At 41.3% G+C, this 24,552-nt stretch overlaps 1 protein-coding gene across 6 annotated transcripts in view; it reads right to left on the bottom strand.

Annotated features, from left to right (window-relative positions):
• Ccnt2 (cyclin T2) overlaps window positions 1-24,294 on the bottom strand; it is a 32,329-nt gene extending 8,035 nt beyond the window's left edge. For 2 of the 6 annotated variants that reach the window (XM_052736801.1, XM_052736803.1), the window contains exons 1-6: window positions 24,109-24,294; window positions 23,289-23,370; window positions 7,351-7,479; window positions 5,502-5,562; window positions 3,721-3,783; window positions 1,023-1,068 (exon numbers count right to left, since the gene is read on the bottom strand). In XM_052736801.1, the coding sequence (XP_052592761.1) occupies window positions 1,023-1,068; window positions 3,721-3,783; window positions 5,502-5,562; window positions 7,351-7,479; window positions 23,289-23,370; window positions 24,109-24,266 (539 nt within the window). In that variant the 5' untranslated portion in view covers window positions 24,267-24,294. The other 4 variants (XR_008217876.1, XM_052736805.1, XM_052736804.1 and 1 more) reach the window with 4 other exon arrangements.
• Window positions 24,295-24,552: the final 258 nt, after the last annotated feature.

The following is a 24,552-nucleotide window of genomic DNA, read 5'->3' as shown; positions in this document are numbered from 1 at the left end:
GTTTTTCGAGACAGGGTTTCTCTGTGTAGCTTTGCGCCTTTCCTGGATCTCGCTCTGTAGCCCAGGCTGGCCTCGAACTCACAGAGATCCACCTGGCTCTGCCTCCCGAGTGCTGGGATTAAAGGCGTGCGCCACCACCGCCCGGCTTTTAAACCAAGTTTTTTGAGACAGGGTCTCATATAGCCCAGACTGGCCTCAAACTCTCTATGTAGTCAAGGACAACCCTGAAATCCTGATCTTTTTATCTCCATCTTCCAGGGCTGGGATGACAGGGACATGCCACCATGCCCAGCAAATTAAGTTTTGCTAATCCAAAAGGGTAGTTTGGTTCCCATTTCCACAGTGCCCAATTAAAAAACTTTCAACATTTAATACCAATCCAGAACAGAATTATACATTCAATTTTAGAGCCTCCTTCAAACTATTCTTCTATTTAGAATAGATTAAACAATTACTGAAGAGCCACAAACACATACTACATTTTTACTTTCTATAAATGGAAAAGCGGGACTTAAAAAAAAATAGATTGTATCTCTGCAAGCTTGACTATTTCTAATTTGCTATTTGGAATATTATCTGGAACAAGTCCCAAATCACATAAATTTTACTTAAGAAACTTTAGCAATTATTTTAAAAGACTGGATCAATATGAAAATTAAAAAAGAAATGTCATTTAACTATAATTGTAAACTAGAAATAGCTTTATACTTACCAAGTTTCTAGGTTAAGTTTAGCTCTGTGTAATCTTTAGCTGCTATTCAGGCTACCAAGTTTAGACTTATGCACTCACAAATCGAGAATATGCCACCAGAAAGCACCACTACACTTCACAGTGTGCATTTAACCCCTCTGTGCCCAAAGTCCCTTGTACAATACACCGCAAAGCAACCAGGAAGGTACCACCACAGTAGATGGTCCAGTCTCCTGTTGCAACAAGGGCAAGAGACACGTTGAGGGGGCCCTGCATTAAAGGAAGCTATAGTGTGCTACAACAGTGCAACAAAGAGGGTCAGGATAACAACCTGTTGGTAGCCATGAAATAGGATGTCTGTGCCAAATCCTTGCTTGCTGTAAGAAAAGAAAGAAGAGCGAAGACAACGTCATCAGCTTCAGCGTGTAAACACCACCCAACTCTCAATACAACAAGACATCAAAGATTTGTACACAAAAAGTAAATTTTACTTACTACTTACAAATATCACAAGAGCGCCATCATTTTCTATACTACTGACAATCTTCAACAACATTCACTCAAATGTTTCTTGCTATCCCCCATAGATCTGAGAAACAAGCCGATTTGCTTTTAGCTAGGCTAAACTTGTTACTAAGTTAAGCATCTAGTCAGCTAAAAGTTGAAATAAAGCATTCTCCTGGATTTAAAAAAAAAAAAAAAACAAAAACAAAAAGAAGAAGAAGAAAAGATTTTTGAAGTCTAATACAAAATACAAAGAGTTGCCTGCCAAACTTAATCCTGTCATCATATTTAGGCTGGCTTAAATTTCCTTTAAAATGGAACAAAGCAACCCCCACCCCCCACTCAGAGCACCAACCGCAGTTCTTTACCATGCTGTTTACACATGAACAGAATGTAGGCAGCCCCACTACACTTGTTTAATTTACAAACTCCAACTACAGACAATACCTAGAAAGAGGAGTATTCTAGGGGGAAGAAGGATGCTTCCTACACTGGTCTCCAACAGGAAAGGAATTTTTAACTAGTTTCTTAAGACATTAAATAGTTTTCCTTCCCTTCTCCTACCCCATATTCTCCCCAAAAGGAAGGACCCCACCAGCTGCACCCCCACCCCTTCTGTTCAAAAATCACTGTTCACCTAGCGTGGCAGCCCCGAACCCCACCCTCTCTAGTCCCCAGACTCCTTCCCCTCCTGGTTTTCACTCTTGGCACCTGTAATCCCCGCTGCCCCATGTGATCATCAAGGGAAGGTTTAACAAAAGGGACTGGGTCTGGCAGAGCTGTGCTAAGGAAGACTGTCAGAGCACCAGAGGTCTTGAGGCAGTGTGACTTAAGTATGGCATTCTTTCCTGGTGGGGAGGGAAGGAGAGATCAGAGTGAAAGGTCCCTGTAAAATGACAACAGCTAATTCTGCAGCAAAGTAGCAACTGTCTCCTCTGGAGCGGGAGGTGAGGGCTTTACATGAATCACATCTACCCACCACCAAACAAACAAGCACCCCATAAAACAATAAAAACATTCAATTGTGGCATCACATCTCCTAAATTCAATAAACAGGAATGAAGGGCAACTGTTCTTGTTAGTTCAAAGTCATAACAGAACAAAAGAAACAAAGACACTAAAGATGAAAGAACATCTTTAAAGGGAATAAGCTCAGCTACCTCAAAGCTGAGTCAGACAGAGCCCTCCCCGACCCCTGTACCAACCCATGAGCACAGCGCGCGCGCGTGTGCGCGCACGCGCGCGCACACACACACACACACACACACACACACACACACACACACACTTTGTATTCTATTCAGGGTTCAGGCTAGATAGACTTTAGCAGAACATCAAATGTGTAGTTTTGGTGAAGTGTTAATTTAAAATACAGCTTATTTCCTAAGGCAATACATACACCTTTGCTAAACACACACAAATATCTTTCTTCATTAGGCTCTTGACTTAGAGCAAATTACATGGTGTGCTACCTTGCAAAGACGAGTTCATTCTTTCAAGTTTTCAGGGAGATCAACCTATAAGCTTTTCTTAACTCAACATCTACAACTAGTTAAGTTAGCTATTTAATTCTGTACTATCCTGTAACTAGGGAAGAGAATGTGCTACAAAATATATTTGTATGATTGTGAAGAACAGAAAGCATAATTAAAATATTGTGGTTTACAAGTGATTGACTGATAATGTGTGATCCTAGGATTAAATATGAGTCTTAGAACTCTTAGCAAGGGTGCTGGTTATGAAGACTCTAGGCTTGTTTTCCAATGCTACCATTAGTAAAATAAAATGCTATCTAGATATAAAATGAATTCAATTTAAAATGAATGAGACTATTGAGCTAAATACTAATGCACGCACACACGCACGCACGCACACTTTCCAAAACAAAAACCCCAAGGTCTTTAAAAGTATTATCCATTTTGTTTACAAACAAACCTTAAAAGTCCTGCAAGTAAGAGACTGAAACCACAGGATCTTATTTTCAAAAAGAGAAAAAGGACAGGAGTGGTCCCTAGAGGCTGTGATGTGCCCACAAACAACCCAAACGGGAACCAGGGCAACACTGGCAACCTGTGGGAAGAGTTCTAGAGCCACAGCAAATGCAAAGGGCTGTTGCTCACATGTGGCTTCATAGGAACCACAGTGGTGTATGATATGCTTTGTTAGTTTTCTCCATTATCACACAGAAGCAACCAAATGCACTTGGAGAAGCGCATACAGAAGCAGATGAATACTATTTCAAAATGACATTTGCCCCTTCCTCCCACTTTTTGAGACAAGGTTTCTCTGTGTAGCCCTGGCTATCCTGGAACTCACTTTGTAGACCAGGCTGGCCTCAAACTGACAGAGATCCACCTGTCTCTACCTCCTAGGTGCTGGGATTAAAGAAGTGTGCCACAACTGCCCAGCTTATATTTGCCCTTCTTAATAAAACCCAAAGACTAGAAGAATACATTGCCATCCATACCAATCCTAGAGGGGAAAACCCATCAACATTCATCCCAGGTGGCTGAGGGACCACTCACCTCTTACTAACTGGGTGCATTTCACTACATCTGTGTGTGGGTGTTCAATGGTGATCTCAAAACCTGAAATGAGAAGCACTTTTTTTCCCAACTACTTACCATTACAATACTTGCCTGGGCAATGCAGCTCACCATACGATCATGTCTAATACACTCTTCAGTATCAAAGAGAAATCCAAAGCCAACATTAAAGCTTCTCATTGCTGACATGTCCATTACCCTCCAGAATAAAGGATAACTAATTTCTTATGTCTTAATAGGAAAACAGACAATTATTTAAACATCAAAGCCAACCTGATCTGAAATTTAGAATTTTAATTTTAATTCACCCAAGCTTATGTTCAAATCATCAAATAGTTATTATCATGGTTGTAGCTTACATATTCTCTTTTTAATACTAAAAATCTTTGTTTCAAAAGATGTGGGAAAAACATTTCTCCTCAACATACCTGCTGCCCACAGCAGCATCAAAGAACTTAACATAGAGCAGCTCTCTTCACTTTCCTGGTAAATCACAGGAGCACAGCTCCATCTCCGAACTAGAACCACTCGGACAGTGAGCTACACAGGCAGACATTTCCAAAGAGAGCTTCAGAAATTCAAGGAAAAATGCTGGCAAGCTTTCAATGAATATTCAATCAGCTCTTCCATGTGGCAGGATTTTTGTTTTTATTATCTAGAATCTTTAGAACGCTAACAAATGAGTAATCAGGATTTATAAAGGTGTATTTTATTTATATCTCTCCTGTAATTAACTAGCAAAATAACATTTCAAATAAAGAGATGTGGTTTTAATGTACACTTAAACAGTATGCATTCATTCTCTATGTTTAAGAATGTGTCACTAAACATGCACATTACGCAGGGACTATTTTTGTTAGTGGCACTGGGGATGGAACACAGCCTCACGAACACAAAGTTGAGAGTTCTTCTACCTGACCCCTACCTTCAGTTCCTATGTAATGCCTTCATACCATAAAAATAAGTAACATATTAATAGCAAATAAATATAACTCATACATTTTGTAATCAAGACAATATGTCAAATAATTGGATGCAGAGGCAATACACTCACTTTTTTTTTATCTTCTAATAAAACTTAATTCTCGTGCTTTAAATAAGCTACTTTTATAATAAAAATCTGCCAGCACATGTAGCTGTACTTCTACTTCCTTTTTTCTTTGTTTGACAGAGTTACTGCGTAGTCCTGGAAGCCGTCAAACTCACAGAGAGCTGCTTGCCTCTGCCTCCTGAGGGCTGGGATTAACGCCATGTACTACCATTACTGTTTATACTTATATTTCTATTCAACATTTGAAAATGGAATAACAGTGAAATAGAAACAAAAAGTTTGCAGTCTTTCTTCCATATGTTCGGGATGGAAATGTAAAAGGGAAGAAAACTACCCCAAGCTTACAACGGTGGTCAGAAGCTTATAGATTTAAATTTGGATTTCCCCACAGCTTGTATTTATCTGACCTCAGCCTGCTAGGTTCCTCTCTAAGAACCACCTAACTTTGGATTAAGTCTAACATTCTTGGTTTTCTTTTTCTTTTTTTTTTTTGTTTTTTTTTTTTGAGAAAGGGTTTCTGTGTAGCCCTGGCTATCCTGGAACTCATGGAGATCCACCTGCCTTTGCCTCTGAGTACTGAGATGAAAGGTATGCACTACCACCACCTGGCCCAAAACTAGTTTTAAACAACTTTCTTCACTAAGAAGCTATTCTAGAAATTGTGTTTAGAATATTGTATTAGTGAACACAAAACAATATGAGCACATACCCAGTGTTTGTAGCATTATGGTTTCAAGTAAAACCAGTTCTTGAGTCTGCTGAAGATAAGCCTGTCAGACAAAAATGATATTAGATGTTTAGAATAAACACAACACCACTAGAGTCCTGGACCGTTAGATCTCATGAGGATTACAGTACAGCAGTTGCTTGCAAATATGAGGCAAAGAAACTGAGGGAATAGACCGCTCTTGGGACAAGTCTAAATGGAACCACTTTTAATAGACAGTAAACAAAGGCAAAGGAACAAATAAAACAGAGTGTCATGAAGCAGGGTAGGTTAACTGAATAAAGACCCACAGTCTGCACAGTACAAGTTCACAGACCCTGGTGCTTCTAGACACCAAGTACAGGAGCGTCAAGCTGAGGAAGAGCACTTAAATCTGCCTTTTGAGAGAAAACTTACCAACTTGTGTCTGTGAGTTATTTTTAAAATTAACTTCCCTAAAAAGGCAAATCTTAAGTCCCTAGATCATTTACCACAGAGATACAAATTATCACAGAATCTTCCCCTTAAAATTCAAGGACCAATCTCCCTTTCATAAAGCTCTTGGAAGAAAGAACATAGAAGTTTTCTTGCCACCCCAGTCTTATGGACCCTAACAACTGACCCAGGTGAGAAGGAAGCAATATATCACATTTAAGATGGCATGGTAGCTACACCCTTAGGAGGCTGAGGCAGAATAACTCAGTTTGAGGCTAGCCTAGTCTACATACAGAGCTGGACCCTGGTGTACATCTGCTCTAAATTCATGTACACACACATGCATGCTTTTTCTGAGAACACACTAAACCCAGAGAGTGAAATTACCTTTAATGTCACTGATCTGATTTTTAAAACATTAGCATGTACACACTAGAGTAAGTGAGTAAATGAGAACCATTGTTAAACAATTACAAATCGCTTATTATTCAATGTACACAATGGCATTTTGTTCATTTAAAACGTAGCACCAATGTATCAATCTTCTATTAGAGCCTAAGCTTAGGACTTTAAACATGACCTAAATCAAACGGAACTAACATAACTTGGTAGTCATTAAGTGGATGAAGACTCCTGATTGAATGACTTGCCCATAATGCTAGAAAAATAACTGCAATGGCCCACACTTGCAGCTCTCATTTTAGGATGTCAGAATTTGAGAAGTATAACCAATCTAGAGTACACTGGAGTCTCTATTCCTTCCTCTACTAACAGTTTCATAGGAGTTATTCAACTTCTGGTCTTAGGCACATCTACCAACAGGTCACACAGGACCTACCCTTTCTACTGCAGGTGCGCTGTGAGGATAAGTCACTGTGGTGGTTTGAATAGGAATGACCCCATAGACTCATGTGTTTGAATGCTTGGCCCGTAGGGAGTGGCACTATTAGGGAGTGTGGTCTTGGTGGAGGAAATGTGTAACTGTGGGGGTGGGCTTTGAGGTCTCATATATGTTCAAGCTATGCCCAAATAGAGTTTTTATTTCTGCTGCTGTGGATCAAGATGTAGGACACTTGGCCCCTTCTCCAGCACCATGTCTGCCTGCACGAAGCTATGTCCTGCCATGATGATAACAAACTCAACCTCTGAAACTGTAAGCTTTCTTTGTAAATTAAATGTTTTCTTTGTAAGAGTTGCCATGGTCATAGTGTCTCTTCACAGCACTAGAGACCCTAAGACAGTCATTCACCAACACTTCAAAATAACTGTGAATCAAGCAGCATGATTCAAAATCTTATATAATTCAGGATGACATACGAGTTCATGAAGCATACAAAAAGTTTTCCTGTCAGACGGTTCCTGGCGTCAAATTTATAAAGAAAATGAAGACAACAAAAGCACCCCCCTTTTTACATACATCACATTTTGTATCCAGCAGAGGCTCTAGGGGGTGAAGACAAGCGTGTGCTACTTTGATAACATGTTCAAGCTTTCGAGCCTGTTCTTCCACTTTTGCAGCCAAAAACAATGCAGTAGGTGATATTATCTGTAGAAGAGATTGTTATAAATGGTCATGTTAAAGCAAATTCATTTTGGGAACAGTCTCTACTTCCTGGGGTTGGGCAGGCAGAGAAAGGGATGCATTATTATAGCCTGAAGTACACACTGGGGCTGAGCTAAAAGGAAGACTGATGGGAAAGCTTTCCCTTTCTTCGGTGCTGGGGATGGAACCAGAGAAGTGCACGTTTAAACACATGCTTTGTCATTGGGCTGCGCATCTCCTGCACTGATCTCATTCTCCTCTCCGTAGACCAGTGTAGCAATTGGATACACTGAGCATCACCTTCTGTGACACTGATGTGAAAGTTCTCAGAACTCAGCACCACAGGACCAGCCAATATTAAAAGTTTTAAATAATTATTCATTGTATTTATTTTGCAAACAAAAAAGAATGTGACCTTGGACTTTGGTATTAGTATATACACAGTGGAGGTAAAGGAAAAAAAAACACCAAGTGATACTACAGCTTTAAAAGAGTTAAGAGAGCAGGCCAAGCACACTGCATGCATGGCCTCTTTTGGCTTGGCCACTAATTTGAGTGCTTGCTAAGTCCAGCATCAACTCTCTGTGTGGCTAGGAGTCATGTTATCTTATTTATGGGGCAGTAAAAGACTTTGGGGCACAACACAAAGAGAATTCTGAAAATGAATGGGCTACATAGAATCTTCATTACTTCACTACAGTTATAAAAGCAGTTAAAAACAAAATAAAACAGGAGAAGCATAATAAAGACCAAGAGAGTAGAACCTTTGCTAAGAGGAGATCTGGAAAGTACCTCCCCATCCCCGCCCCGACAAAGTATAGTAAGGTAAATTCTTGGGGTATAACTACATAGCATTGACTATGATAGAGACACATAAATTTCAACAACTACCTACTCCTGGAACTAGTAATAAACCAAGTGGTTATTGGCTCAGAAAACAAACTATACATTAAAATTAAAAAAAATTTTTTTTTAAAATATTCTACGCTAAAGAGCTGGCGACGCCCCAGGAGCTTAGAGCATTTGCTACTCTTGTAGAGGACTCAGGTTCGATTCCCAGCACCCATACTTTGGCTCACAACCAACTGTAACTTCAGTTCCAGGGGTCCCAATGCCTTCTTCTACACCCCGAAGGAATGGTGCACAGGCATACATTCAGGCAAAACATTCATACACATAAAAAAAAAATACACAAAAATTTCCCACAGAATGGCAATTTCTAAATGCTAAGATGCAGGTACCTATTGTTCAAAAGGCAAAGGAACATCTGGCTGTTATCTGAGGGATCATTCATTTCACAGAAATGACAGGAGGTGGAGAATGAGGCAGACCCTATCACTAACGGATCTGTGACTTCAGCCTAGGGAGAAGAATATCCTTTCCTGCCAACGTTGGCGACTGACAGGAAATCCACATCAGACTGTGGATCTGAAGGGGACTTTTCCAGTTTAACTGCATAGAGAGTAAGCAGAATAGAAATGATTTTGAGAAACTCTTTCTGAAGAACTTTTGAGACAGTCTCACAATGTAATCTTGGCTGGCCTCTAACTTAAGGGATCCTCTACCTTCTAAGGGAAGGGATTAAAGGGGTATGCACCACACTGAACTTTGGTTTCTATTACAGTTTGTATGTTCAATAACCCTCAAAGGTCCATGTACTCAAGGCCTAGGGTAGCAAACAGATTTTTAGGTTACTGGAGGCAAGTCCCCAAGGGAACTGTGTGACCTTTTCCTCCAATTAAACAAGACGAGTAGTTTGCTGTGCCTTGGATGTTTCCTTAACTAGAATCTCAAAGCAACGGCACCAGAAACATAATTCTTAGTTTTTTTTATAACAATAACAGAAACCTGATTAATATTAATTAACAGCCAGAAATAATGTCACGATGGTAATGCTAAGGAATTTCAAATTATCAAGAATGTTTCTAGTAAATGAGTCTGCAATCAGTTAAAACAGACTGATTCATTCATCTGAATTCCTGTTCCCTATCACTGAGTAGCTGATGTGAGTATTTGCTGAGTGTATGATGTGGCCAACGATACCCAAAGGCACCAGTATCAAATTCCAAGCACTCCAGATGCCACTCTGAAAATCCATGAGCCATCAACTGTGGCAGAAATTCAAGAAGTCCTCAGTAAAACAAAGTAAGTGCTTCCCCACAATCTTGCACACAGTCTAGGAGAACAGCCAGCTAACCTAGCCTTCAAATGCTAACACTAACAAGAGGAAAGCAATAGCAATTCAAATAAAAAAACCAAGGCAGATGTGAATTTCCTTCCCAACTACAGAAGTTCTATTTGCCCAAATGGTACTTGTTTTGAAAAACCAAAATAAACAAGTAATAAAAACCATACAATTTAGCTCAGTCGGTAGAGCATGAGACTCTTAATCTCAGGGTCGTGGGTTCGAGCCCCACATTGGGCGCCAAATGTAGATGTATCCAACCTTCTTATTAAATAAGAAACACAGAACCAATGCAAAGAAGAAAGCCAAGAGGTCAGAGCTAAGAGCTAAAACCTTACCCTTCCTCCTGCGGTGGTCCTACCTCTCTGAACCAGAACTACCCCTGTGTTAAAGTCTTTATATAGAGTTCCTGTCCTGCCTTCTCATTGGTTGTAAACCCAACCACATGACCGCCTCCTCATGGCCTGTCTGTATAGGCCTCCAGGTTTTCCATGATTGGTATTAAGATTAAAGGCATGTGTATCCAATAATGGCTGTATCCCTGAACACACAGAGACTTACGCAGCTCTGCCTACCAAGTGCTGGAATTACAAGCATACGCCACCACTGCCCTGCTTTCCTATGGCTTGCTAATAGCTCTGACCCCGGGCAACTTTATTTATTAACATACAAATAACATTTTAATACAAATAAAATATCGCCGGCGGTGGTGGCGCACGCCTTTAATCCCAGCACTCGGGAGGCAGAGCCAGGCGGATCTCTGTGAGTTCGAGGCCAGCCTGGGCTACCAAGTGAGTCCCAGGAAAGGCGCAAAGCTACACAGAGAAACCCTGTCTCGGGGAAAAAAAAAAAAAAAAAAAAAAAAAAAAAAAAAAAACCAAATAAAATATCACCATAAATGGTACTTGTTTTGAAAAGCCAAAATAAACAAGTAATAAAAACCATACAATTTTCAAGCTGCACAACTTTTCTTCTTAAAAGATAAGACAGCCTCAAATGGATTCCTAAGTGTTACACTACTCCCCCCCCCCCCCCCTGCTTTTCAAGACATGGTTTCTCTGTGTAGCTTTGCACCTTTCCTGGAACTCACTCTGTAGCCCAGGCTGGCCTCGAACTCACAGAGATCTGCCTGCCTCTGCCTCCTGAGTTTTAAAACATGAAGCATACAAGGAGTTAGGCAGGAATCTTTGGGACAGATGCCTGGTTTGGGCACCCATACTTTCTCAAGAAAATCTTCCTGGTCCCCATAAACAGCTTAAGCCTTGTCTTCTGAAGTACAACACTAAACCCAACACTCTTGCTAGGTCCTGGAAAACCTACTAACTTCATCCCACACCTCTACAGCTTGTAAACATCTTACCCCATTAGGGCAGCAAAACAAATCCAAACACATTTTTAGACAGATACCTGGCAACAACTACCCAAGGCTTTAATTTTAAGGTTGACTAAGGGAGGTGATCGCACCAGGTACTACTGCTTTCTATATGGAAGACTGACTTCTGGACATCTTAGAAGAATTCCTGAGGTTTTGGGCAACAGAAGCATTACTAGCAGCTCTGTAGCGTTCAAGGCTGAGCACACTTCTAAAAGCTGCCAACATTCTTTGGCACAGGTTAACATGGTTTAAAGCCCAAGAATTCACAACATTATTAGAGAAGTATAGATAGTTTGGTTTCTATGACCAAACAGAAACAGATTCAGTTCACTGGAGAGAGGCACATACAATACTTCAGTGTTCTACTATCCAGTTCAAGAAACTTTCTCAGATTACTCCAGCTAAAGGAAAGTGGAGGGAAGTTGATTGTTTATGTGTTTGGTTGTTCACTCGCTCATTTGAGACAGGGTCTCACTATGTAGCCCTGGCTGACCTGGAACTCATAGACCTGCCTGCCTCTGCCTCCTGAGGGCTGGGATTAGAGGTGCACACTGCACCATCATGTCCAGCTCCCCCGGCCCTTTTTTGAATGTTACATTCTTAAACCAAGATAAACTTTCGTAGAAATGTGATATTCAAATACTGGAAATGAGAGCAGAGGTGCTGAAGCCAGCTGGAGCCAAGTAGCCAGGCTGTCTCACTGCAGTTTGAGTAGCACAGGCAAACTATTCTGGGGCTCAGGAAATAGAACCAGTTTATATTCCTGGGGTGAGACTACAACCAACTAATATATGCATGGCACTTTAGGAAGCACTCCATGGGAATATGGCCAAGATATTTCTAAGTGAAATCAAACAACTGTGTACTGTTAGTTCTGATCTTAAATTTAAAAAAAGCTTATGTTTAAAATGCTCTTGTTTCTTGCTCATCTTTTTCCTTCAAGTTAAACTCAATTCTTCAAAGGGTTTGTTGCAGACCTAAGAATACTGAAGCACTGGAAGGAATCCTGACACTTCCTATCACTTCAATATTCATGCCATAGTCCTCTCTCCCTTTGGCCTATTCCTTTGTGTGTTTTCATTCCTCTTCCTTTTTTTTTTTTTTTTTTTTTTTTTTTGGTTTTTCGAGACAGGGTTTCTCTGTGTAGCTTTGCGCCTTTCCTGGAACTCACTTGGTAGCCCAGGCTGGCCTCGAACTCACAGAGATCCGCCTGCCTCTGCCTCCCGAGTGCTGGGATTAAAGGCGTGCGCCACCACCGCCCGGCCATTCCTCCTTCTTGATCTGACTCCTTTCTCTACCTGCTCTCCTCCCGCTCATTTCTGGTCACTCGTCCCCTCTCTGCCATGACACCCTCTCACTGTTGACATTCTTCACTTCAATGCTGCCTTCAACCTTGACGGTTGGAGGCAAAGTCAGTTGAATTAACAGAAGGCTGGGGTAATTACTAAGTTGTAGAAAGTTTCAAATGACTCCATTTGGTCCTCATTGATTTCTAGTCTTGATGAGCATGAATGCCACAATTAAATGGACTGAGAAAAGTCCCAGAGAGCCCAGCTTGCCATGTCTGCAAATAAACTAGCAGCAGGCTCACTGTAATTGGTTGTGTTGTATTTTTAAGCTCTCAGAGCAGGGAAGATATTCCTCCCCTGTCCTTTTAATTAACTGCCCTGTATATTTTCCTATCTCTGCCACCCTCACGGAGACTAGAATAACTATTTTTTTTAGTGTCTTTTAAGAAGCCTTCATTCATTAATAAATACTCACCTAGCTTTAATCACAGCTAAAAACTGGGAAAGCACTTGCCAGAGACTATACATACTTTAGGAAAAGTGGTAAAGGCACGCACAAAGACCTCAGAATAAGGATAGAAGTAGAACTTCAATACTAGGGAAGGCAAGGGAACACCCACCAACAAGCACTGGAATAAACCAGAATGTCCGTCTGTTACCACAGGAAAGATTTCTAAGCCTGAATCAACTGAAGCAATGCAGTAAGTAGTATGTTAGAAAGTGCTCACCGCCTTACTTCTGCTGTAAGGAGGCCCTGGCAGAGGAGCAGAGCGCGTCAGTGACTCAGTCTAGCATCTTTGTTGTTTTCTCCTTCATATAATTACGCACACAATATTGTCACACAAGAAAATTCACATTGATTTAAAATAATCTTCAGCTTGGAATAAATTATTACATTTAAAAGGTAGCTGGTTTAATAGGCTAAAAATTACTATTCAATACTGTTGAAAAGCAGCACAGAAAATAAGAACTGATGCTTATAGACTGAGTACTACAAACAGTATTTAATGTGTTACACAATCTGCCATCTGAAAAGTTGTCCAGTGGGGGATTATTTCAACACTATGAATCTGTTTCTAAGAAAAATGAAAAAACGTTAACTTATACTTTGAAGGATAGGTGTCATTTCATAGTTGTCTCCTGTAGCAGAGACAGATCCCACCAGCCCAGTGAGTGGGCAAAACCACACAGCACTGGAGAGATGGCTCAGCAGTGTCAGAACACTGGTTACTCTGGCAGAGGGCACAGGTTTGATCACAACAGTCAGTTACTCTAGTTCCCAGAGACCTGATGCTTTCTTCTGGCCTCTAGGCACACAGGTAGTGCATAACTCATATACATAAAAATAAATAAATCTTAAATGTTGACATACTACTGCATGTATAAGAACATCAATGTACAGGCTTTCAAATATTCTTACTTACAATCCTTACTAAGGACACATTTCCAGTTGTGTAGTGTGAAGACAACAATAAGAACTCACCAAACCTAAGTGACAAACTGATCTTAAAATTCACATGGAAATAAAAGATCAGGAGAAACAATCTTTAAAACAAAACAAAAAAAACCAAACACAAACACAACTTGGGAGACTCACACTCTTTGAATTCCAAACCTACTCTAAGGCTGTATTTGTAGTCATAACTGTGTGGCTGGGGGTGGGGTGGGAGCTGAGATTTTGGTAGGGTCTTCTCATTAGTGCTGCCAGAAGTGGAGACTTCACTAGGCTTGTGTAGCTATCTGAAAGTCTATGAGATAATCAGGGCAGACACAACACATTGTACTGGGACAATTGTCTGTATATTCACATGTAAAGAAAGGAAAATGTCTACTTTAGATCATATACAATAATGAACTGAAAATGTGTCAAAGGCCTTAATCCAAGAGTTGAATCTAAAACAGAAATAAAAGTCAGATGTGTAGTACATGTCTATACTCCAGTACATGTCTGTACTTGGGAGGCGAAAGCAGAAGACCAAGGGTTCAAGGTTACGGAGTGGCTACATAGTGAATTCAAAGTGAGCCTGAGACACAGGAGCCCCTACAGCAATAAATACTGCTTTATTCAGCAAAAATAAATGCTTTGTTTGTTTTGACATTATTTACTTATTTACTCATTTATTTCTCATACTGAGAATTAAATCTAGGGCCCCTGCTCTTATCACTCAGCCTTCTTTTTACTGTTTTGTTTGCCTTTTGAGACAGGGTCTTATTGTAAGCCAGAACTGGCCTCCAACTTCTACACCAAGAATTTGAACTCCAGATCTGCCTGCTTCTACCTCCCAAGTGCTGAGATTCCAGGCCTGCATCCACAGCAGGTCTGCCACAATATATTTTTAAGGAATGTCCTTATCAAATGCAACAACGTAGACAGAATACTGGACTAAGTGAGATGAGCCTGAGCAAGAGCAAGTACTGCCAACTCCCACATACGTACAGTACGTAGACAGGGCAGATTCCTAAAGGTAGAGGCAAGAACAAGGAAAGTGGGCAGATGGCTACCAAGGAGAGAACACAAAATAAATTCTTAAAAATTAAAAAACAAACAAACCCATAAATATTAGTGTTCCTAGATTAGACGAGGGGTTTTCAATGTGACACCAATCTGACATCAACACAAGCACAGAAAAACTAAAACAAGAAACTAGATGTTTATGTTACAAATAATATTGTCAAGAAAATGAAGATCACAATACATAAAGAGTACACACACGCACACACACACAGAGAAACAAAAACAAACAAACAAACAAAAACAAAACAAAAAACCCCAGGCTAATGTAATGTGGAGCTACTGAAACCCTCAAAAAGCATTTCTGAGGAGGTAAAATGGTGTGACTATTTTAGAAAACAGTTTGGCAGGTTCCTTGAAATGTGCTTCACAAAGCTATCTAAGACACTGAAGTCTAGAATTAACACACAATCCAGAACTTCCACTAAAACACTGAGTGCAGCATTGCTCATAAAGCTGACAAGCAGAAACAACCCAAATGTCCACTAATGATAAATGGGTGATGGTGTAGGCACATGACAGACCAAATATTCAGCAATAAGAGGAAATGAAGTTCCAACAGCGTCACACCACAGATCTTTTAAAAACGCTATGTTCAAGATCTTATCATTCATAATTCCACTAACATAAGATATATGCCAACTTATGGAGACAGAAGTTAATTTTAGCATTTACGAGATCTGCAGAGAGGGAAGGGGTGGGTGAACACTTGCTACGGGGCAGTTTCTTTTGAGTGGGAAGAAAACACTGTAAACTGGGATTGTTGAAATGGTAGTATAGTATAACATGATATGCTTTGAATTATGGGCTCTAAGTGGATGAAGTCTATGGTCTGTGAATTGTCTCTCAACAAAGATACTTTTACACGAAGCTAATGTTAGTTGGGCATGGTAGTGGATGCCTTTAACACCAGCACTGAAGAGAAAGAAGCAGGTGGATCTGTGAGTTCAAGGCTAGTCTGGTTTATAGTGAGTTCCAGGCTAGCCAGAAATACATAGTAAGAGTCTGCTATTAAGAATAAATAAATAAGAAAGCAACCAATGCTAAAGATATCAGATCTCTTCAACAGCTACAGTAACATTACAAAACAACCATTAATGCCCACCTTGGAGAGGTTCAGAAAAACTCAGTCTCTCCGACCTCTTGAACATTTAATGATTGCCCCAAATCTTTAGAAGCTTTTCTAAAGATTTTTTTTCTCTCTGTCCTCCAAGCTGTTTTTTTTTAAGCACAACTCACTATCAGTTTTCACTATCTTCAGATTTAAGCAAAAAATAGTAATACTTCCTATTTAAAAAAACTTCTATTTAAGCCGGGCGGTGGTGGCGCACGCCTTTAATCCCAGCACTCGGGAGGCAGAGCCAGGTGGATCTCTGTGAGTTCGAGGCCAGCCTGGTCTCCAAAGCGAGTACCAGGAAAGGCGCAAAGCTACACAGAGAAACCCTGTCTCGAAAAAACCAAAAAAAAAAAAAAAAAAACAAAAAAAAAAAACTTCTATTTAAAATTAGTGTTAGTGCACATTTGTGTCTATAGAGCACATTACTATAGCTGAGCCCCAACAGTTTTGGTTTATAATCCAGTATCTATAGACTAAAGCAGACTTTTTTCCCCCCTCCGAGATAGGGTTTCTCCGGTGCCTGGTGCCTGTCCTGGAACTCACTCTGTAGACCAGGCTGGCCTCGAACTCAGAGAACCACCTGGCTCTGCCTCCCGAGTGCTGGGATTAAAGGCTTGCGCCACCACTGCCTGGCTTAAAACAGACTTCTTAAACAGAAAAACTCAGCTACAAATAACAAGAAACTTGGAAACCTCTTAAAAATAAAATTAATTCAAATGTACTTTATCTCAATAACCTAAAATCAATTGTAAACCTGTTAAATATGATAGTTTATATTTCTGCCATGTTAGGCCTCTAAAATGTGGCATTTTACAGCAATAGTATCTCAATTCAGATGTTAGTATTTCAACAAGATAAAATATAGGCCTTTTACAAAAGCAGTGCTTAGGAATTATTTCATACCGTTTGAGTTCTGTAATTCATTCATTATAAATCAGCTCCCTAGTGTAATCACCACATTTATGTGTTACATAGTCACTTTTAGTTAGTGCCTATCATGACCTCCCAGTTTCAATCCAGGAAGATGAAGCAAACATCTTCATCTTCACCAGTATAAACCAGCTCAAACAACTTGCTCCTAGCCACTTCACATCAGACTCCTGCTAACCTCTAGGTAGCCACAGCCTTAAGAGAAAACTGTAGGGGTTAGGTACCATAGGGGAGGCTTGCTAAGATGAAAGATGCCAGGCCTTCCCACAAACTCTTAATTACATAAGTCAGGGCACAGCCGGGTGAAGCTTAATTGTTATCAAGCCAGCTGCCGATACTGATGGAGGCAGCTGCTGAATCACTTTTCCTACACCATGCCTTTCACAGTGCTTTCAGCGGGAAATTTCAGGGCTCTGAAGATGCCCCAGGAGCAGATACCTAAGGCAGGTACAAAGATACGGACTTCACATCTGAGTTAGACTTGTTTTTGTCACTGTAGCTGTGTGACTTCAGACACAGACTTTAAGCTTTATGATTCCTATCTTCCTTATTTGCATGAAAAAAAGAGAAAGAAGACACCAACTTTAAGTAACTGTTTAGGAGCACACAAGAAATCCCTCTTCTGGACAGTGTGGGACACACCTATGAGGCCACTCTAGTTAGTATGGGTTCCAGGACAACCAAGGCTACAAAGAGAAACTGTCTCAACAAAGAAACAAAGAAACAAAGAAAAAACAACCCCTTCTCATGAAATCATTAAAGAAACCTAAGCAGAAGATAATGAAAGCAAAATTAAATTGATATTATTTCATTAACACATTTACAATAAACAAAATTAAAAGACAAAGTAAAAATACCTCACTAACAAGAAATGTGGAGCAAGCTCAAATAAGCTTAGTAACACACAAGTTCACAGGAAGGCAGTGTTTATTATTATATTAAATTTAAACTTACAATTTTTGAACTACTAAACTGTCCTTAGAGTTCTTAATTTAAAAAAATCATGTTCATAAATTTTATTAAGGTCCTTGGAGACTAGGGCATGTGATGACTCATTGTAAGAAATGAACCGAATCTGCAATTAATTTAGTGGAGTCAACAGTTTTAACTGGCATCCACTCTGCCCTTCTCTCAATTCTTTAGGCGAATCCAGAATTCCTCAATCTCAGAACCAGTGAAATCGCCCCCCACCCCCAAAGCAGAGGTGGACAAGCTGCAGCCCTTTGTGCTTATAAACTGTTGAAAAGCATTCCCAGCTTCTGTGCACTAGACAACAATAACCCCACCCCCAACAACAAACATCTCCTGGAGGACAAAACTGATGCACTATGCCTTCTGATGCCATCTTACAGATTAATAGTTCCTGGCTTGGCAGGTAGCTCAGTTAGAGAACACGTCTAGTATGTATGAGCTGAATTCTTACTACTGCAAACTAACTATACCACACCTCATCTAGAAAGTAAAATCCAAGTCTGTGTGTTCCCATGCTAATGCCATATGCTGAATCTAATGCTATGGGGAAAAGAGAATCTCTCTCTCTCTCTCTCTCTCTCTCTCTCTCTCTCTCTCTCTCTCTCTCTCTCTCTCTCTCTCTCTCACACACACACACACACACACACACACAGGCAAAAAATATTTCAGAAAGGAGGCCCCAAAACGGTTAGCAGCTGATACTATAAGTTAGTATTTATCCTAACCCCTGTTATACTGTTTCATTTACTACACACCTATAATTTTTAATAAAGAAATACTTTAAAATCAGCAGCTCTCAACCTGTGGGTTGAGACCCCTTGGGGGGGGGCATTGAATGGCCCTTTCACAGGCATCACCTTACACCATCGGAAAACACAGATATTTACGTTTCAGTTCCTAACAGTAGCAATGAAAATAATTTTATAGTGGTGTTTCAGTTCCTAATAGTAGCAATGAAAATAATTTTATAGTGGTCACTACAACATGAGGAATTGTATTAAAGGGTCGCAGCATTAGGAAGGCTGAGAACCACTGCTTGAAATGGATCTATGTGGTAGTATATTTATCAAGAAAATGTAGGTGACACTTCACTAGACCTGGGAGCCAAGACCAAACCTCTCTGACAGTCTAACTTGGAGAGCCTCTTTTGTGAGGGCTTCTCTAGGAACTAGTGATAGAATAGTGAATAAAGCCCCCAAATAAAACACCCCACCCTAGCAGCCTAACAGGCATGTTCTACAGAGGAATAGAAGAAAAGGAGTAGTGTTCCCTTGATGAAGAACAGCCTTCCTCCAAATCAATGAGGAGGTAAGAAATTCAGGAAGACTGCCTTCCTGATTCCAGAGACACTCACTAATTAAAAACGAAGTCACTAAGAAGCATAACTATTGTAAATAAGAAAGTAAAAATGATTTTTTAGCATGAGGTAGGAGGTCTAGGAATTTGGGACCACCCCAGGCTATATAGTCACCCCAAGACCAGCCTGAGTATAGGGTCACCCCGCTCCTTCCCCAAAAGTTCTAGCACAAGCAGATGCACATCTGTTTTGTGTAGCTGGAGATCAAATGAACATGTATAAATGAAAATGAACTATGAAGTTGAAGTATTCTCATAAGTCAATACCATCATTCCTGAAGATTACTGGCCCCCAATAGTTACCCCACCTAACTCACTCTTGGGTCCTTAAACAAGACAACGATGCATTGAAGTTTGTATATTATAGGTAGTTCTGACTGCAGCAGCCCTAGAAAGGTAGTAATCTAAGTAAAGAAACACATCACGGGGCTGGAGAGATGGCTCAGCGGTTATGATCACTTGCTGTTCTTTTTTTTTTTAGATTTATTTATTTATTATGTACACAGTGTTCTGTCTGCACATATCCCTGCAGGCCAGAAGAAGGCACCAGATCTCATTACAGATGGTTGTAAGCCACCATGTGGTTGCTGGGAATTGAACTCAGGACCTTTGGAAGAGCAAGCAGTGCTCTTGACCTCTGAGCCATCTCTCCAGCCCCACTTGCTGTTCTTTTAGAGGACCCAGGTTCAATCACCAGTACCCACATGGTGGTTTACAACCATTCCTAACTCCAGTTCCACAGGATCCAATGCCCTCTTCTGGACTCCCAGATAACAGGCATGCATATGGTACACAGACATACATGCAGTCAAAACACCCATACACATAAAATAAAAATACATCTTTAAAACATTCTTTTATATTTTTTTGTGAGTGGAGGAAGGGGAGGTGGGGAGGGAGGGAGGGGAAGGAGAGAGAGAGAGAGAGAGAGAGGGAAGGAGGGAGAGAAGGGAGGGAGGAGGGAGGGAGGGGGGGAGGGGGAGTGTGTGTGTGTGTGGGAGAGATCGATCCTTCTTCTATGTGGGCCCCACAGATCCCATTCAGGTCATCAGGTTTGGCAGCAAGCACCTTTACCTCTTGAGCCATCTCACCAGCCCACTAGACTTCTCTTGACTTGATCCAAGGAGGGTATATTTACCAGTCCCAAAGGTGGGTTTATTCTTAAGCTGTATACAGTCACTTATTTGACGCTCCAAGAAAATTGACGACTGAATGACAGTTTCCGGGTGAAGGACAGAGGCTAAGATTGATTTCATTCTTAAATAAACAGCAAATAAATACTTTTTTATTTTTAAATCTGTCTATCTGGGACACTAAAATGAAGCACTGAACATTGGAAGATACCATAGTATCACAGATACATGACAGTTTAAGACCTTACCGTTCGTCCCAGCACCTCAGCTTATCCCACTGGGTAATTTGTCAAATGATACTTGGTGTTTTTCCTTAATATGACACTTGACTATAACTGTCTAAGAAAAAAGTTTCCAAGAATGTAGGAAAGTAGGAATTCAAGCAGGACTGACATCAATCTGAGATCATGCCTAAAGGATCAGGCATGTAGGAGGGCTACTGAGGCTATGCAACTGATGCAAGTACAGGACACAAATACTAAAGCCACCTTGGACGCCGCAAAAACAGAGGCAAGAAGGAATAACTGCTTCCCCAAACAGATAATATTTTTATTATCCTGCTAAAAAAGACTCAGTATAAAGTGCTCAAGTATTCCTTCATGTGTAAGAGATTAAGAGGGGCAATAAAAAATATTGAATGGCTTTGTCAGTAAGAATGGTGAAAGCAATGACGCAAATGACTTGGACGTAACTAATCTGGAGACACAGATTCTACCTTTAAGAAAAAGGTTTATTTAAAACACACAAACCAAGCCACCAAAACAGACAGAGGGATGGAAGGCTCAAAAAGCAGAACTTGTGGTGAGATCTTTTACTGAAAATAGAAAAGTAAACCCATCACAAAAAAGAATTCCCACAATTTTGACTTGTAGTTTCTACCAACATTATCCAGGGCTACTTAAAAAAAAAAAAAAGCCAAATTTATGTAGTGTTCAATATTAATTCATACTTTTGGGGAGATATGAAATAAAATCTCGATTCTCTTAGCTTAAACATTGTTACCAAGAGGTTCTTTTCTCCTCTACAATAGTTACTGAACTAAGAGTGATACAAAAGAATCAGGAAAAGAGCAAGACTCAAGCAGATTAAAAGAGCATAGAAGGGGTTGGAGAGCGCACCAGCTGCTCTTCCAGAGGTCCTGAGTTCAATTCCCAGCACCCACATGGTGACTCACAACCATCTATAGTGGGATCTGATGCCCTCTTCTGGCCTGCAGACATACATGCAGACAGAGCACTCATACAGAAAAGAAATCTTAAAAAAGAAGAAAAAGAGCATAGAGGAGGGTTTGCAAGAGCCCCAAATCTACTAAAAATATGCACCGTCTTAAAAAAAATTTGCAAATTTGATGAACCAAGTTAGATTTAAGATAACTGAACTTAAACCTGGAAATTTCTGCCACTTCAAAAGTAACAATGTAAGAAACTTTTCTAAAACCGTTTCCTTAGCAACTGAGAACTTAATGACTATCCATAAACAACATAAGCCCTTATACGGCCTATTTTCTTACCTTTCAGAATAACACTATCAAAACTATAATAAAAGGCAGAGAGTAAAGAGTGGTGAGAAATTGAAGTGGGAGCTAAACATTTCTAATACCCACGGGCATGGGGACTAAGAAAACGCATTGCGCCGGGCGGTGGTGGCGCACGCCTTTAATCCCAGCACTCGGGAGGCAGAACCAGGTGGATCTCTGTGAGTTCGAGGCCAGCCTGGGCTACCAAGTGAGTTCCAGGAAAAGGCGCAAAGCTACACAGAGAAACCCTGTCTCGAAAAACCAAAAAAAAAAAAAAAAAAAAAAAAAAAAAAGAAAACGCATTGCATGTTACTCTGAAAGGAACAAACATCAACTCATAACTTTGATAGCTTTAAAATTTCAAATCAGGTCTGTAATTCCACAGGCCTATAATTCCAACACTCAGGGGGGCTGAGGCAGGAGGATTCTGAGTTTGACACCAGCTTGCACTACACAGTGATATGGTCTCAAAGTAAACAAACTGATTAATTAAAATAACTACCCATTTATAACGATGTGCACATTATATCAAGACCAGTACAAGACTATCCCACAGGTCTACTGCAACCGAAACGGACAGTGTATTTGATGGTAGGGATGGGAGGACTGACATTGCCATTGCCAAAACCGGTAAGGAGACAAGCGACACAGCCTTACTACCTTCTTCACACTGTGAGAAACTTCACGGAAGGATTCCTCTCAACAGCTTGCCCTCTCAAAAGTATCACTTCTGCCGCAATGTTTACACAAATCTCAATCCTTAACAATTGAAACAATGAGTCCTATAACAATTAAGATGCAGCCTCCCCAAGGACAAGAACATACTCTGTATCAGATTACTGAAATCATTCTAATATAAATCACCCCAGCTGCAAAGTGTAAATGAATAAAACACCGCTGCCTTTTTGAGCTAAGAAACGTGTCCGCCCCATCCCCCCCCAATAGTATATGCCTTAATCCCAAACACTGGGGAGGCAGAGGCAGGGATATCTTTGAGTTCAAATCAAGGCCAGCCTAGTCTATATATATAGTGAATTCCAGGACAGCCGGAGCTACACAGTGAGAACCTATCTCAAAAACAAACAAACAAAAACAAAAAAACAACAAAAAAAAACCCCCCCACAAAACCAAAAGCCAAACACCGAAACCAAACAAACCAACAACAAAAAACAAACCAACAAAACAAGTTCTGCTTTGTTTTGTTTTGTCTCAGAAGGTCTGGCAGAGGCGAACACCAAATCTTACAATTAATAAAACTCACACACACACACCCTCCTGCATTTGAGGCAAAATGTTTACTACATAACTCACATTTACAGTAAACTCAGAACACTAAAGCCAACAGTAAAACCAATGACCAACTAACTTTTCCTGCATTACCTATTCATTTTAACATTCGGCGACTAAGACAGTAAAACAGTACTTACATTTCTGTTGAATTTGGTGAAAGAATGGTGCATATAAAACCTGTGCATATAAACAATCGCAGTGTTTATTGTAAGCTGAGAGCTGGGATGCAACGTTTAGGAAATAATCTGAGAAAAGTATTCCTAAAAACCAAATCAATTTGGATGGAAAACCCCCGATTTATTTTAGTTCCTTTCCATTTACTCAAAATCCAACCCCCAACCTGTAAGTAAGTACATAAAAAAGTCTGCGGGGGAAAGAGAGAGACTAGGCTCGATGCCAAATTACTCTAATATGCTACGTAAAGAGCGCCCGGGAATTATTTGCAATGGCTACAGCTTAGTACAAGAGAAATAAAGTAGTCGAAAGGCGCGCGCCACACACCCAAAGAACATAAAAGATTCCCCCACGCGTTCCCACAGCACAAGAGAGCCGCCCTGGAGCCGGCAAGGAAGGCTTGGAAAACGCTTTCTGTGAAATATCTGGGACCTTCCTGCGTCTCAAAGCCTTTTCCGACTTCCGAAGGAGTGGAAGGGGCCGTCCCTCGGCTTCGCTCATCCCGGATCCCCCTCTCGCCGGGGCAGCAATGCTATTCCCCAGCGCATCACGCGCTTCCAGGCACAGGTTACACAACGCGGGCTCCCGGCCTGCCTTCCCCGGCTCATCTCCCCCTCGGGCTCGCCACGGCAGCCCCGGCCCAAGCTTTCCGTGTCTCTCTCTTTCCCGAGGCCAGGAGAAGGCAGAGGCAGCGGCGCCATGTTCGCAGGGCACTAGGCCCGGTCACCCGGCGAGCGCGACCGGGGCGTGAGGGACGCAGGGCCGCCCCTAGGAAAAGGATACACATTGAGACGTTGCCCCATGTCTTGGATGAGGTTGGCCGCCTGCTGGCGATGCGACAGCTCTTCATCCGCTTCCACTCCGCAGCGGCGGCTCGGCGTGTTCTCCAGCTGTTCTCGAGTAAAGAACCAGCGAGAAGAAGCTCCACGGCCCGACGCCATGACACTTCCTCCTCCGCCCGCACCCTGAGCCCGCCCCCTCCCCGCCCGCCTCCGAGACTCCGCGCCAAGGCCTCGAGGCCCCGCCCCAATGCGCTCGCCGTAGAGTGTGTCACGCCCTTTCCGGTCCTGCCGCTCCTCGTGCGCACGCGCCGGGGTCCTCCCTGCCGGCTCGCCCTGGTCTTTTGCTTTCTCCTTCCGGTCTCCCGCCTCTCTCTCTGGCCCGCTGGACCACAATGCTCCGCGCCTCTTGTCATTGGGAAGGCGCCGAAAGCAGGGGTCACTCGAA

The sequence above is a fragment of the Peromyscus californicus genome, unplaced genomic scaffold, assembly GCF_007827085.1.
Source record: "Peromyscus californicus insignis strain IS unplaced genomic scaffold, ASM782708v3 Scaffold_14__1_contigs__length_90479793_seg_2, whole genome shotgun sequence".
Classification (NCBI taxonomy): Eukaryota; Metazoa; Chordata; class Mammalia; order Rodentia; family Cricetidae; genus Peromyscus; species Peromyscus californicus.
Note: the sequence above shows the minus strand (reverse complement) of the source record. Positions and strands in the feature narration are given on the sequence as shown.